Source organism: Lipotes vexillifer, unplaced genomic scaffold (genome assembly GCF_000442215.2).
Source record: "Lipotes vexillifer unplaced genomic scaffold, Lipotes_vexillifer_v1.1 scaffold818, whole genome shotgun sequence".
NCBI lineage: Eukaryota > Metazoa > Chordata > Mammalia > Artiodactyla > Lipotidae > Lipotes > Lipotes vexillifer.
This window is the reverse complement of record NW_006771890.1, coordinates 309,289-326,297: the sequence shown is the minus strand read 5'-3', so window position 1 is coordinate 326,297 and position 17,009 is coordinate 309,289. Positions and strand designations below refer to the sequence as shown.

Sequence of the window (17,009 nt, the reverse complement as noted above, 5' to 3'; positions counted from 1 at the left end):
AACGATCCAAGACAAACTCAAGCCTTCACGGGCTCTTTCCAAGACTGGATAGAAATATTTTCATGGGATTCAGACGAGGAAAATAAGTAAACGTGGATAATAAAAGACACTCCTGTATAGTTACAGGCGGGTTAGTTTGGCTTTTATCAAAATTTTCCTTCATAAAAACACCAAGAGAGCCGAGATCTGGGGTAATTTTCGGGGTTCCCTCCCGCCTTCCTGTCCGCTTCTCCGTGCTTTCTAAACTGCCCGTGGAGCACTGCCTTGCCACAGCGAGGTTTCCATTCTGCGGCCCTGGGAGCCTAGTCCAGCAGGAACGCTGAGAAAGCTCCCGAGCAGCCTTGATCCGGGCGCCGGGACCTTTCAGCCAGCGGAAAAGAATCACCTGAGTCCCAGCCTACCAGCTCGGCCATGCGGCGGCATACGCCAACCAGGACTGTAGGTCCACTAGGACCTGACGACACTGGAACCCGGCGCCCCGGGCGTGGGCGCAGCGGAACATAATAGCTGACGTACCGCCTCGCCGCGAGGCCCGGCGGAGAGGCGGAAGTTGAGGGTGCTGACGCAGCTGGGGGAACTTTGGCTCCATGGCACCTTCCTGTCCGCGACTCCGCCCCCGCCAGAGGAGCTAGGTTCCGGAATTCAAGATGGAGGCGCTGAGTCGAGCTGGGCAAGAGATGAGCCTAGCGGCCTTGAAGCAGCACGACCCCTACATCACCAGCATCGCAGACCTCACGGGCCAGGTCGCACTGTACACCTTCTGCCCCAAGGCCAACCAGTGGGTGAGTGCAGCCAGGCCGTTGAAGTCACCCGCCCGGCCGCCGCCTCTTAAAGGGGCCGCGCGGACCGTCCTGGGTGGGGGCCGATGAGGGAGGCCAGGGCGGCAGGGGCGAGGCCAGGGACTGGAGAAGAGTCCGGCAGGCGCCTGAGGGGTGTCGGCGGAGCCGGAGATTGGGCGAGAGGAGCGAGAGAAGTAGGTCCAAACATCCGGGGGAAAAGCTGATAGAGGGGAGGGTTGGAAGAGAAACACTCCCATGGGGTCCGGTTGGAGGATGTGGGCGACTTGCCTTTTTTTGCAGGTGTGTTAGAGGATATGAGACCGGTGGAGTCATAAAGATGCCTGAAAGATTGTGTTTGAAGCTTTGAGGGTTATTAGATAAAGTATATTTACATAATCTATAAAATAAACACTCCTCTCCCCCCAATAGACACATAAATAAGGGCTCCCTTCTCAGAGGTCATTTGGATTTAGAGCTGGAAATCCAGTTAGTTTCAATTATTGGAAGAGAGGGGTTGGGGATAAGTCCCGCATTTATCGAACTACACTGTATTTCCAGAGTTTGGAAAAGATTTCAAGGCGCTTAGGAAAATGACTTCCATGTTAATTGGATTACCTTGAAACCTTTGGAAAAGAGACCCTGTGTCTGTTCCAGCAATGCTGCTGGTGATGTCACCTCTGAATGCTCCCATCAGACTTAAGTACTTTTAGTCTTTTTTGCACGGGAGAGGATCCGAAAAGTTGCCTTCAGTTTGTTCACTGACTTGTTAACCCGTTTGAAGCTTCGTCCGTTGTTTAAATAACATAATTAGGGAATTTCCTGGCGGTCCAGTGGTTAGGACTCCGCACTTCCGTTGCAGGGTGCCCGGGTTCGATCCCTGGTCGGGGAACTAAGATCCCACAAGCCGCGCAAGTGGCCAAATAAATAAAGGTAACATAATTTCCCTTAAAAAAAAAATTGAACCTTCTTGATTAACTTATTCAGCTATATAGGCTTTACTTAGGAAATAATCTGTAAATGTTTGTTGGATCGAATTAATGATTGACGTTAACGTTTCAGTAAGAATTGAAATCTTTATACTAACAAAACTGAAAGATTATTATCGTAGTATGTCCTTTACAACAGTGCAGATACATAGGTTATAGTTAATTAGTAATTTTGTGAAAAATCATTTGGCATTTATAAACAGTTAATTCAGATAAAGAGAGTTTTCAAAGTCATCTTGCTTTCCTCCACCTCCTGTAAGAGAAGGAGGTATGGGAAGCTAAAGAGAACAAAATTATAGATTTTTTTTTAAGTGTGGCTGTTTTAGACATTGCTTTAGTTTGAATCGTTCTGAATCATTTTTCTTGCTCTATGTATGAATTTTTGTAATATGGGTTGCAGACAAATGGTGAAGATTTGGGGCATGAACTTATTATTTGGGGCATGGACTTAGGCTTTTATTTCTAGTTTGTCACAGACTTCCAATATTTTGGGATTTTAATTGTGTTGTTCTCCTTTAAATATGAAATACAAGCTATAATAACCTGAACTGAAAAATAAGCTGCCATTATTCATTTGGGTCATGGCACATGGAGTATAACCAAAGTCTCTTCCCTCATTGTTATTTTACAGTGAGTTGTAACTTTGCACAGTGGTTTATTTGGGCAAGTTTTCTTTCATTGTGAACCAGTTGATTACCAATTTCTTGAACTAATAAAGTTTGAAAGGCAAGAAAAAGCCTCTGAATTTTTAATAAGGAAAAGTTTCATTATGATATTTAAGCTAGGGCAATACTCCTGGAAGAAATCAAGATGGTAAATATTTTTTTAAATTATTTTTTCATCCCAGCAAATTCAGTTTTATATGGCTGACATTTAAGTGTGCTAAGTTTGTTGATTACATTAAACCATTTAGGTCCTATCTGGGCTGTGAACTGTAGACTAATGTATTTCTTTTGCTTTTTTAAAAACATTGTAACTGTGGTTTTGTTTGTTTGGTTTCTTTTGCGGTAAGCAGGCCTCTCACTGTTGTGGCCTCTCCCATGGCGGAGCACAGGCTCCGGAAGCGCAGGCTCAGCGGCCATGGCTCATGGGCCCAGCTGCTCCGTGGCATGTGGGATCTTCCCGGATGGGGGCACGAACCCGTGTCCCCTGCATCGGCAGGCGGACTCTCAACCACTGCGCCACGAGGGAAGCCCCTGTGATTGTGTTTAAAACCTAAATACGTTCTTGTCACAGCAAGTGAAAGATGATGAGTTGTACTTTGTCAATCAAAACATTTACTTTAAGCTAAAAAAAAGTTTTTAATTATTTATAAGACCTATAAGAATTACACTAAGACAGAGTATAGTTTCAATATTCATAACTCTTCAACACAGTTTTAAAAATAACAAACTAATTGTGTTTGACAGTAACTCAACTAAATTTTCTACAAAGTTTGCTACTCATAAAAGTATACCAAAATCTCCCAATGATGAAACAAAGTGTCCTATAAGAAAATGTTTTTTTTTCCCCCTAGTAACTTTGATAAACTTTAAAGGTGAAGAAATTGCTGTATACAGGACCTTGGCTTTAAAATTAAGAAATTTGGCTAATACATTTTAGTTTTAAAAAGTGAAAGCTAATTCTAGAATTTTTCTTCTTTTAATTTTAAAAAAGGAAAGGGAAATTGCTACAGATACAGGCGTGTTGCTAGATAGAACATTGCATATCAGTTAATACACATCAATAGAATAGAAAGGATACAAAAGAAACTGGAAATAGTAGTCTGTGGAGAAGACCTCCTTGACCTGTTCAAAGTGATTAATTTTAAAATAAATAAGTTGATCTTAAACATGAAGTATTTTTTCTCCATTGGGACTACTTGGGGTTAGATTATGGGGAAAAAAACTAATTGTCTCATTTTCTGTTACAGGAGAAGACTGATATAGAAGGGACCTTATTTGTATATCGAAGGTAAGCTTTTTAAAACAAAATTTTTTTAATTTTTTTTTTTTTTTTAATTTGATGGTGAATGGTGTCATATGGAGTGATTCAACCCTAATGTATATTTGTCTTTGGGACCTTCCTGCTTGACCCTTCAAGTATGCATCCATCCCTTGCTGTGAGATCCTTACCAAGTAATGTCCTTTCTTTGACACTTCCTGTGATTCAGAATCAAACAGAACTAGAATTTATTTAGGAACCTAGCAAAATGGAAAACATTTTCTAGTAATGAATGAGTCTAAAGCAGTTGCCTTTCTCCCTCCCCCCATATTAAGAAAAATAGAATACATTGAGAAAAATAGTTGAGAAAAAGAGAATAGATGGACTAGCTGTTGTGTGATTACTAAACAAAAAATTATCTTCTAAGACTCTGGTTTTGTCCCCTTTCCAATTACCCCCAAAAGTTTTGGATTGTGTCAGTGTCTGTAGTAATATGTATTTTTAGTTTGAGAGTCCTTTAGAAAGCCTAGATTATTCATAATTACACATTTTTTATTTTTAACTTTTCTGAGAATTATCATCTTAAAACATGATTTAAAAAAATGATTGGTTTGTAAATGCAGCTTGTGTTTTGTTCGGCAACTTTCTTGGCCTAAAGGCAGCTGACAGGGTATGTTAGTCATTGGAGTTCCTTGTTTTCCTGGATCCCTCTTAGGTCTTGCTCTGACTGAGGTAGGTTCCTTCCTTTGGTTTCTAAAGCTTAGGGAACTCAGCAGGAGTTATTACTGATACCTGGTTCTTTTCCTGTGTGTGTGTATTGTGAGTTATCTTTTATGGATTGCCTTTCTCCATTTCTCCACTGATGGTTATTAACAAGAATTTGTCAAATATTCTTCTAAATTTTGCTGTACAACTTTGAGATCTTGTCTAAAAATACTGATCTTTTTCTTCCTTTAAATGTATGTGCTTTGATGTTACTTTTTATTTTTTGACATTTTGTTTGCTGTTATTCATCTTTCTCCTTTAAAAAAAAACCCTTTACCCTTCACCTACTTCATTAGTCTTCATTACCAATATAAATGTCTAGAAGCTCTTCAACTGTTGTTAGAATGTTGGTACTTGCAAAGTGCTTTGCTGGCCTTATTGTTACAGTAGGGTACAGATCTACCGGTTATAGAAGATGAAATTTAGTTTAGTGAGCGACTTGATTTAATGAAATTTATGGAGGCTTACACAGTATTGATTCTAATAAAAGGAGACCAGAGAAACTCTATTTGGGAAATGTGAGAACATTTTATATACTTTGGATAAATATATACCAGGATGTCAGAATGTCGATTTGGAGAGACCTTAGTATAAAAGAAGCCTGGATTTGGAATCAGAAAACCTAAAGGATTCAGCGAAACAAGTGTATACAGAGAAACAAGTGAGAAACCGTAAAGTGTTGTATACAAGTGAGAAATATCTAAAGGATCGTATGCTGAATCATCCTGATATGAGAACCAAGGGTGTTTCTTATTGTAGGATTCGAAGCATTTTCTTTGTAACTCAGGTTTTTCCATAGTTCTCACATTTGATGTAAGAAAAATCATTGTAATGGTGGGAATAATTATAACCAATCCTGCAACATATTTAAAATAAATTATATTTTTATTGAGCATATGTTTATTAAACATATACTATATGTCTGTCTTGGGACATATCTAAAAAAATGACAACCCTATTTGCATGGAACTTACAGTTTAGTGGAGAAGGACAATAAATACAAAAAGTAATAAATGGTGTGGAAAAGGAGAGAGGAGGATTAGAGGTATTGAGTTTGGGAGCATTGAAAAGGGTAGTTCTCTAGTAGGCCTCAGTGAGAACAGGACAGTTTACCAAAGGCTTGCGGGAAATGGGATAACTCTAGATTCTGGGCCAGTGGCCCAGGCAGAGGTCTTTAGGTGGAAACATACCTGTAGGAAGAATGGCAAGGAGCCCAGTGTGGCTGGAGCAGGAGGAACAGGGAAGAGGCATAGGAGATGAAGTCAAGGGGGTGCACATCACCTGAGGCCTTGGTGGCCTTAGATAGGATCTTGGTCTTTACTCTGATGGACCGAGAAAGCTTCTGAGAGGAGGAGGGGTATGATCTGACTTAGATTTTTTTGTTTACAATTTTAAGTGCTAATAATATTATATAATGCAATATTGTATTCATTCTTTAAAATGGAAATAAAGAGGTAGATAACATTTCTGCAAATGAACAATGACAACAGATTTTTTTTTTCTTCTATTAAATCTAAGGTCAGCTTCACCTTACCATGGTTTTACCATTGTGAATCGACTGAATATGCGCAATCTAGTTGAACCAGTGAATAAAGACTTGGAATTTCAGCTCCATGAACCATTTCTACTATATAGAAATGCAAGCTGTGAGTATCTATCTGTTAATTACAGTGCATATGTTTGCAGTTAAAATTGAGTGACTTCAGTTTCTGTCAGCACATTATTCTTGGAAATTAAACGTGCAATAAAAAATATGGTCTGTACTCTTGTGGTTATAAATGAGTCTCTTAGTAAGATCAGAGCTTTCAAATGGGGCTTCTAAAATTGAAACACTCTTTTGTATACAGTAATTTATTACATTATTTTAGTTAACTATACTATATATAGTTTAGTTAACTATTCTATATAATAGCATTACATTATATTCCTATTGTTTGTTCTCTGAAAATAAGTTTCACCCTTTGTTTTTGTTGTAACATATATTATTGGCTGCCCATGCCCCTGAGCAACAGAACTTAGTTTAAGAGACACAGGACAGATACTGATATTTCTGTCCACAAAGAAAGTACTATCTTTGCCCTGATTGTGGTATTTTTCGATCTGTTTATTTAGTTGAGTATCTGTTGGGTACAAGTGCTGGGCCAAGAGCTATTGTACTTTAACGTTAATAATATAATAACCTATGGGGTAGGCAGGCAGTTAAGTCAGCTGAGACTCTGAGGTGAGTGGCGGCTATTCAGTTGAAGAGTGAGGATTGTAACCCTTTTTTCTGCTTCCTAGTCCAGGGTCCTTTCAGGCATTTTATAGACTCTAAAAATGGTTGGGTGTGGTCAGCAAAGCTAGAGTGGCCCTTTCAAGAAGGAAAGCACTAAAAAGTGTACCTGGTTCCTGTACGTCAGCATGGGTATTGAAAGTATAAGTGTTTGAGGACAGAAGACAGGCGATTTGTTTGGCATTGATGGTAGGGATATCAAAACTGGTTATGGTGGTAAGGTGATTGTGCTGTAACCATCATCTAAGGAGATTGCTGGAGATAACTTTGCTCCTTAATTAAAAGTTTGAATTTCACTTGACTGGGAGGTAACTGGTATTGGGGGAATGTCTTCAGTATAAACTGTAAAAAACTACTAGAAATTATGCATCTTTTCATTCCCTGAATGAGAAATGACAAGGTCTGTGTTGAAGCTAGAAACCCCAAATTCTTCTCTGTAGCTCACTTTTAAGCGAAATAAAATCTGTCTCTTGACTTTTCAGTAAACTATTTGTCCAGATAATTATCTCTCTTAGATGGCTTGAATGGATTTATTTAAACTAATGTTACAGTAGAATTACTTCAAATAGCTGTTTTCTTTATGCTGACCATTCTGTTAAAGGGGAAATTCTGCAAAGTAACACAGATCCAATTTTTTTTTTAAGGAAAATTGGTTTAATTCTGCTTTTTATTACCTGAAAATTTAATCTAGCTATTGCCTCTAAGAAAAGTTTGATTAGTAAAGTAGTCAGTAGGGGAAATTATCAGAGGCCCATGGACTTGATTACCATTTAGCATAAGCCTGAAGTGAATCTCATTATATTTCTTTAACAAGTAAAGTTTCCTTTGAAGTTGAAAGTGCAAGATAACACAAATATAAGTGAACCACGATTAACCAAAAATTGTTTTAAATTAATTTTTATTGGAGTATAGTTGATTTACAATGTTGTGTTGATAAAACAAAATTTAATCGGAGCCTAAAATATCTGGAAATAATTCTGTAGTCCATGTGTGGAAGAAATGAAAGCAAATTGTAAAAAAAAGCAAGCTAATGTTAGATTTTATTTTGTGAAAATCTAGTAAATTTCTCATGTGTTACTTGGGATCAATACTATAACTTTAACCGCACTATAGTGTCATAGATTGATTTGCTGTAATGTTAAGACCTTAAATCGTCAGGAGTGTTTTTTATATTAATTAGAATATTCTTGAGGGAAAAAGTGCACTACTGCTTTTTATTTTAGAAAGATTTTCAACAAGAGGTTGAAACAAAGGTTTCCTTAGTTAAACAGAAGATTCACTTAACCAGGTCATTCCCTTCCTCGGTTAATTGAGGCACTGAATCATCTCAAGGGCCTTACAGTTTCTGATATTGCTAATTAGAAATTCAGGAGCACATCAGTTTGCTTTCAGACCAGAGAAAAGCCTGAAAAGGTCAAGCACAATACTGTGGATATATTAGAAACAGTCCAGAGGAGGAGCTTGGGGAAAGTATTTAAAGGAATAGCTGTATCGGGGAGAAGTGACAAAGGCAGCATAAAGTGATTCTGGGAGTGTTGAGGCCTCTCTTGAGTATATGTTTTGTCTACCTAGTCTTAAAAGTAAAAAGTAGTCTTGTCAGGTCAGCAGGCTATTGAGTTGTTTAGGGATTGTTCTTTAAATAAAAAGTTAATTAGTGTCTGATTGTGTATACAGGTAATTGTACATGATTCTGTAGCTGCTCTTCTGTTGTTTTCTTTTGGAAAATACCACCAAGACACCTGACCTATTTTACTCAAGTTACACCCTCAGATCTAGCCTTTTCCACTTAAATCAGTTTTTAGAGTTGAGAGAATATTAAGCTATAACTTTTTCCAGTTCTAAATTGTTTTGCTTTATATATATATTTTTGAGTGGTTTTTCTTGTTTGTTTGTTTTGGCCATTCTGTGCGGCTTGTGGGATCTTAGTTCCCCAACCAGGGATTGAATCCCAGCCCAGAGCAGTGAAAGCGTGGAGTCCTAACCACTGGACCACCAGGGAATTCCCTAGGTTTTCTTTATACACTCCCCACACACCCTAGCCCCACCACCCCAAGAGAAAGGTGAAATCTTACAGAGGAAATGCTTATGCCTTCCAGAAGCTTAGCTTTGGTGATTCTCTTGAACCTTTTGGAAGCAGTATATTTTTGTATACTGTGCAAGGACTTTGGGCAGCCACAAGACCCCAGTGAGGGTTGTGGAGACTGCACATTCTGTAGTTATTAAGCAAAAATGATGATCCCAGCACCTTATTTCTGATTCCCAACTTACAGATGAGGAAACAAGAGTCCCAGAGAAGTTAAGAAATTTGCTCAAGAGTCACAAAGGTTATAAGTGACAGGCAGAAGTCAAATCTAGGTCTCTTGAGCTTCAAAACCAATGTTCTTTCTACTCTGCTACAACAATAAAATTACTTCATCAATCCACATTCTAGAGCAGTGCTATCCAACAGAACTCTGTGATGATGGAAAGATTCTATATGGGTACTGTCTCAGATAGCAATCGCCAGCCAGCCACGTGTGACTGTTGAGCACTTGAAGTGTGGCTGGTGTGGCCAAGAAAAAGAAATTTTTTAAGTTTATTTAATTTAATCAATCTGCATTTGAATAGCCATACGAGACCAGTGGCTACCATATTGGACAACAGAGGTCTAAAGCATGGATCCATGCAGAAACACACCCTTTTGTTATGCCATACCTGAACTGAACAAGCACTTGGGAAGCTTTAGATTAGATTTTTATGCCTCTCATTTAGTAATTCCTTTTTAAAATTTACAAATGATTTCTAGATACAAAGGCTGCAGAAGATATCCCTGAGGGTGGCTTTGCCATGGTAACACTCTTCTGCGTGGAATTTAGTTTGCAGACAAGAATTCTATTCTAGGCTTTGCCATTTTACCAACTGTAACCTGGGATAAATCACTTAAACCACCTATCTGACCTGCTTATCTTAAGAGAGCACCATATATGTAAAGGTTTTTTGTCAGGCACTTACAAATATAAAATATTATAGACTTTGTCTCCATCTTGGACTTAAGCCAAATGATCTTATTAGTGGAAGAATCATAAAGACTTTAATATTATACAGGCTCTCTTATAACCTAGGCCCATAGTGTGCTTCTTTCCATCCCTTCTGATTAGCACCATGACAAGCTGGGAACTCTGTTTACCTATACATATATTACATTCAAATGTTGTGAGGGCAATTACTAGACAGCCTGAGGTATGATAAGTTGAATATATATAAATATATGTTAGGGCCTCCCTGGTGGCGCAGTGGTTGAGAGTCCGCCTGCCGATGCAGGGGACGCGGGTTCGTGCCCCGGTCTGGGAGGATCCCACGTGCCGCGGAGCAGCTGGGCCCGTGAGCCATGGCCGCTGAGCTTGCGCGTCCGGCAACGGGAAAGCCACGACAGTGAGAGGCCCACATATCGCAAAAAAAAATAAAATAAAATAAAATAAATATATGTTAAAGATGAGAAATCTTAGAGGCTACAAATTTTTTAAAACTCTGATCAGTGGGTCATGGTGTGCTGGAACACACAGCCCCCTCCTGGCTAAAATTTTGTAGGATAATGTAATGCTGTTTTAATCTGTGGACACATCTCCCTTAAAAACATTTATGATAGTTTTCATTTTATCTGTGATTAGTTGAAAAATCATAATTCTTTTGCTGTGTAAACATATGCATTACTACCAATCTGCTGATCTTCTGTTTTCATTTGTGAACAGAATCCATTTTACTAACTGGATTATAAAACCATTCTTTGCGAACTCTGAATTTCGAGGAGTTATGGCATAGGCACATCAAAGAAAAACTCCTGTCCAGCAATATGATGTCAGAAAATCTTCCTCCTATAAACACTTAGAAATGCTATATAAAATATTAAATGCATAGTATAGCCTGAAAGGGAATGGGGGCATTTTAATGGGTCAGCATCAAAGTGAAAACTGAAAGCCAAAGTGGGAAGCTTGTGTGCTGACACCAGCTGCCAGCTGGTTATAGGGTTCTTGGGGATAGGGAACGTTCCTTAACATAAGGACCCCATTATAATTACATGGGATCAGGAGACAAGACCTTGACCCCTCACGAGGTGGCTCATTGGAGCTGAGACGTACATACCAACGTTCACCCAGGTGCCCTAATGAGTTATATATTAATAAATTAGAAGGATATCAGAGATATCCCCGCGAACCTAGGGAGATGACAGGCAAGCTAATCTACCTCAGTCTAGGCTATGAGTTAGAGGGAAAATGTCTCCCCTGAAAATTTTAACCATGAGCTCTCTCATACAGATTTGAGATTCAAGTTATATCATTCATTTGGTATAATTTCTTACCCAGGCCAAAAAATTAACATAAAATTGATCATCAACTGTTGAGTACTCTAGAACATCTGGCAAAAGCAAATACAAAACTTTTCTGGAGAGAAATATTCTTAATCCAGATTGCCCAGGCATCTTATTGACAAGCCTCGTGGTCCAAAATTATTATATATACAAAGAAATAATTCAGTCAGTAAAAGTTACAATAAAACAAACAGCCAACCCTTCGCAGAAACTTTGGGTAATGAAATGATCAGATAGAGACTTTAATGGATATGAATATCCGATGTAGATTATAAAATAAAATGATAGGTAGATTTGAAAAATAACCAAGTAAAACTTCTAGAAATTAAAATTTTAGTTATTGAAATAAACTCTCTACCTGGACTCAACAGTGAATTTATAACAACTGAAAAGAGAATTGGGGAACTGGAAGAGACATCTGAGAAAATTATCCAGGATGCATTCCAGAAAGGGAAAAAATGGAAAGTTTGAAAGAGAGGATAGGATTGGAAAGTCTTAGAAAGTTTAACATATGACAGAGAAGAATTTCAGAATGATAAAATACAGAGAGAGGTAATATTTGAAGAGATTATGACTGAGAATTTTCCAGAATCCATGAAAGACAGAAGTCTCAGATTTAGGCAGTAAAATAAGGCCCCAAGCAAAATAAATAGAAATAAATACACACCTGGACAGATGGTAAAACATCAAAGGCAAAGACAGAAGCAACCAAGCTTGAGATTGATTATTTACAAAGAGCACCAGTTTGACAGCATATTTAATTGCAGCTACTGAATTTGAAAGAGGAATAATATATGCAAGTACTGAGGAAAAAAACAAACAATTCAGCAATTCAAGAGAGCAAAATAAAGACATTTTTCAACAAAAACAGAACTGTTGTCTCCCCAGACCCCTGTTGTATACACTTCCAAAGCAATACTGTCCAGTATGGTAGCCACTAGTCACATGTGGCTATTGAACACTTGAAATGTGCCTAGTACAACTGAGTTTTTAATTGTAAATTAATTCTTAATTTAGTTTAATTAGTTTAATTTTACCAGTGCAGTTCTAAAGGCTATAGTTCAGAAATAAGGAAATTGAACACAGAAGTAATGAGGTTTAAGCAACAACCATAATGAGCAATGAAAAGAAGGTACATCAAAATAAGCATTAACTGTATAAAACAATAAAATGACTAGTTTGAGTAGAGGTATTAAAAAGGTGAAGCAGGGCTTCCCTGGTGGCTCAGTGGTTGAGAGTCCGCCTGCCGATGCAGGGGACACGGGTTCGTGCCCCGGTCTGGGAAGATCCCACATGCCGCGGAGCGGCTAGGCCCGTGAGCCATGGCCGCTGAGCCTGCCTGCGTGTCCGGAGCCTGTTCTCCGCAACGGGAGAGGCCACAGCAGTGAGAGGCCCGCGTACCGCAAAAAAAAAACCACAAAAAAACAAAAAAAAAGTTGAAGCAAAAATACTAGACAGCAATAATATAAGATAAAAGCTTTCCAAACCTAAAGCATCCCAAGACTGAGAAGAGGGTAAATAAATTGATGAACAACAGACTTTTAAGTCAAGTGATTACCCAAAAGATTCAGGGTAATCACTGCAGAACAAAAAATAGGATGTCTTGATTTTAAGCCAGTATAAATCAAGATAGGAAAAACATAAATAGAAACCATGGGAAATAGCCCAGTTATAATAAAATGGCAGAAATAAATAAATCAGTATTTAGAACAAATGTTAAGTGAACTGTACTTGCCAGTTAAAAGAGATTCTGAGATTGGATAAAGATACAGAATTTGCCAAAAATGCTGTTTTAAAAAAACTTAAAACTCAAAAACCAGGAAAGGTTGTAAGTAAAGGGATAGAATGATATATATTAGGTAACTATTAACCAAACAAGGCTGACGTAACTATGTAAATCACACATGATAGATTCTAAGGTAAGAAACATCATCAGGAATAAAAGTTACCACATAATGACAAAAGGAGTAAATAACCTGCAAGATAAAACAATTCCAAACTGGTATTACCTTGTATTAATATTTGTCAGAATTACATATCAAATGTTTAAAATCCATAATTATAATGGGAGAGTTAAACAGGCCACCTCAGTAATTGACAGATAAGGCAGATAATTTAATAAGGTTATGGGATATTTAAACAACACAGTTAGGCTTGATCTAATGGACGTATAAAGAACCCTGCTTCTAGCAGTTCAAGAATTTGCATTTTTTTCAAGTCTGTATAGAATTTTATAAAAAATACCATATGTAGGCTACCCAGCCACAAAAGTTATAGAGGAAAAAAGAAATCTTTAAGTTGAAGGAAAATACAGATGAGTAGAAATTAATTGCAGAAAGTAGGAATTGCAATAGAACAGTAGAGCAAATCAACAAAACAAAAAACTCTCCCCTATAACTTGATTGATCCAACAACAAAAAAAGAGTAAGGAGAGGCATAATAGGCAATACTAGTAATAATATAGACTGTATATATAGAGCAACTAAAGATAGAGAATAAAATAAGAAACCACTGCAAAGAACTTTTTAAAAATAAGAAACCACTATGAAGAACTTTCTGCCTGTAAGTTTAAAACTTGGATTATATGGACAATTTCCTGGAAAAAACACAGTGTAACAAAACTTAGGAATAAATGGACTCAATAAAATAACTGGGTCAGTAGTTTAAAATCTCTTCCATCACATCTTAAAAAATGCTGAGAAGAATGTTCTGTCCGGTTCAGTAAATGGTACTAGAGTAGTTCTCCATATAGCAACCGGCCTCTGAAAAAGCATCCATACAATCTGTACATTTCTGATCTTATCACAGGACACTTATCTCCACAGTGAGGACATTGTGCTTCTATTATCCACTCTTCCTTCAAGCATTTGGTGAGCACCTGCTACAAGAAACATACCTCACTAAGTATGTTTCTCTTAGAAGGTTCTTTTCCCCAAGATCAATGTCAGGGGTGCTTTGATTTCCACTTCTGTGGGTATCTCTCAGGGTGAACATGGCAACCTGGAATCTGGTGTGTGTGTGTGTGTGTGTGTGTCTTAATTATGACATGCCCCAAGGCCATTTCTGAGCAATTTTTTTAAATCCAAAATTTGGTATGTGAATCAACAAAAAAGTGAAAGCAAGCAAAACTGGTTTTTCTTTGTACAGCTAGACAGTTCACAGTATAACCTGGTTAATTGAAAATATTAAGATAAAGGTTTGTGGTACCACTAAGCTCTGTAAAATCGATTCTAGCATTTAATGATTTTCTTTTGCAAAAACTATTTATTTTGTCCTTTACTTTGTATTTAAACAAACAAGGTGATTATTTAATTCAGATGCACATCTTAATTCATTAATGTTTATTAAATATCTTGCTAAGCATTTTACCACACGGTATATCATTTTGATTAACAGTATTGTGTACTTTTAAAGAATTTTATGTATGTTTCTAGTTCTGAGATTCTGTTTTATTTTCTTAGAAAATTATAAGCAGAAGTCTTTAAATTGTGTTAGAACTTTTAATGTCAGAACTCTGCCTTTCTGGTAAAGGTCAAGATTCTTAAAGAAATATGCTACTATATTAATCCCAATGCTGCGCATATTTATTCCTGAAACAACCCTGTTAATTAGTGGTAAAAATTAATGATTTAAGATCTGTGATTTGAGACTTACCAGTTGCCAATTTGAATGATTAAGCTCGTTACAGTGAAAATGTGATCCACCAGAGGGATTGTGAGGGTATTTATGTGTTGTTTTTCCTGGTCATTTTTAACAGCAATACTGATTCATGAATTAGAAGTATACAGTCTAGATTTTCTCTTCTCACACCTAACTTTACTCTGTCCTTAGACAAGTTTGTGGTGGTGGTTTTAGCCAGAAGAGAAGCGATTATCTTACTTTGTGTGCATGTTAGACTTGACATCTTTTTACTGAACGATAATCATTTTAACAAGGACAACTCCATGTTTCCTCCACCCAACACCTTAAGGCATGGATCTCCCACTGAATGCCACTTTTCATTTTAAAATGTTTTCTATAATCCAGAAGTACTTTTGAAAAAAATCAACAAAGCTTCACTCTGTAACCAGCTTAACAACAACAACAGATCAGCATAACAAAACAATTGAATATAAAAATATTATTGCTATTTAATATTTTTAAGAACTTACCTCCAAAAACCTGTGCGAAGTACCCCTTCGTTTCCGCTTCACTTGTAACTTTTCCTTTATATCGGGCATCAGTCTCTTGATATAGAGCATTTTTAATTAAAATTAAATCAGTAGAAAAAGCAGGGAGATTCATTTCCATAGCGTTGAAAATGTAGCTGCCAAGTGGAAAGTTTTAGTAGGAGAAATACTGTAGTGTGTGTTTGTGTGTGTTTCTTGGTCTCTGCTTGTCCTTTCTCAGTTCAAGGGCAAGACTCGGAACAGTAGAGGTGCTAGGTGGCTGCTGGCATTTGGCGCAAATCTTCAGACTTAAAGCACAGTGCAGGAAATTTCCTTGCAAGAGAAGTTTACAATTTGTCAACTTAGAAAATGTGAGTTCTACGTCGAGACTGAAAGAGGAATTTATAAACCGTTTTTAAAGTTACACAGTTCATTCTTTGTGACCTTTGAATCCAGCACACTGCTTCTTACTTAGCCTGAAGAAAGGCAGGCAGTCTTCCCCCATCAGCAACAGCTGCTGTGGTTGGTATGATTCTGCAATCAGTGAAAGAAGAAGGATCTGCGGCGCTGCATTAGTCTGGCCTTCTGAACCAAGATAAAGAGCCTTGCTGTTGCCACCTTTGTAGATGGAAGAGGTAAAAACACCATAAAAACAGTGACTTAGACTCTAAGGCTGATCTGGTGACACTGTTAGGTCAGACATATCAAAAATCTTTAATGCTTCCTGTCATAGGCCACCACTTAGTATTCTAGTAGAGCTCCATCAGGTACCTTCTTGTTAACTTCGTGAGCCTGTGAATGTGTCAGAATTTCCAAAGCAGATTCTTTTCATTATGCCTAATTAATTACTGGCTTTCCACCCCCCACCCCTGCCCAAAGTAGTGTTGTCAGGGGAAAAGCAGTTTTTATCATTTTTTTATTACAGTGTTATCTTAATTGTAAAGATTTAAAAAGTTAACCATGTATGCTCCACTTATTTCTTTTAGGTAATTAATGTTTTCTCTTTCAAGAACTCAAAAAGGAAAGCAACATTTACTTATAGCTAAGTGGCAGAAACTTCTTACTATGTGTTGTATAGGTTTTCACTTTGTGTTAATATAGGGAAGCACACTGTGGAGGTGAAAAATTGAAACAGAGTAACCCCTTGTCCAGGAAGATTTGAAGCCACTCTGGAGTGGGCAGAATAGACCTCAAGACAGCCCTCTGACATTCATTCCCCCAGAGGGTCCAGGCAGATCTGAGCTACTTGCAAAGTCACTGCTTCTAGGCATGCTCAACTTTTTCTTTTTGTTAGAGAAAGGCATAGGATAAGCATTTGCTACCAACATTTTAAAAATTAGGGCATTTGGGCTTCCCTGGTGGCACAGCAGTTAAGAATCCACCTGCCAATGTAGGGGACACGGGTTCGAGCCCTGGTCCGCAAAGATCCCACATGCCGCGGAACAACTAAGCCCGTGCACCACAACTACTGAGCCTGCACTCTAGAGCCCACGAACCACAACTACTGAGCCAACGAGCCACAGCTACTGAAGCCCGTGTGCCTAGAGGCTGGGCTCCGCAACAAGAGAAGCCACTGCAGTGAGAAGCCCACGCACCGCAACGAAGAGTAGCCCCTGCTCACTGCAGCTAGAGAAAGCCTGCGTTCAGCAACAGAGACTCAACGCAGCCAAAAATAAATAAATAAATAAATAATTTTTTTTACATTGGGGTATTTTACACACACACTTGGAGTTCTACCTTTTCTTCTTATGATAAAATGGCATGTATGGCCACACAGCACCTGCATTCCTG

At 38.1% G+C, this 17,009-nt stretch overlaps 1 protein-coding gene across 2 annotated transcripts in view; it reads left to right on the top strand.

The window, feature by feature from the left end:
• Window positions 1-554: 554 nt before the first annotated feature.
• Window positions 555-17,009, top strand: part of DCP1A (decapping mRNA 1A) — a 59,161-nt gene continuing 42,706 nt past the window's right edge. Inside the window, exons 1-3 of one of the 2 annotated variants that reach the window (XM_007447225.1) lie at window positions 555-782; window positions 3,678-3,718; window positions 5,972-6,099. In XM_007447225.1, the coding sequence (XP_007447287.1) occupies window positions 648-782; window positions 3,678-3,718; window positions 5,972-6,099 (304 nt within the window). In that variant the 5' untranslated portion in view covers window positions 555-647. The remainder of the gene's footprint in view (window positions 783-3,677; window positions 3,719-5,971; window positions 6,100-17,009) is intronic. The other variant, XM_007447226.1, reaches the window with a different exon arrangement.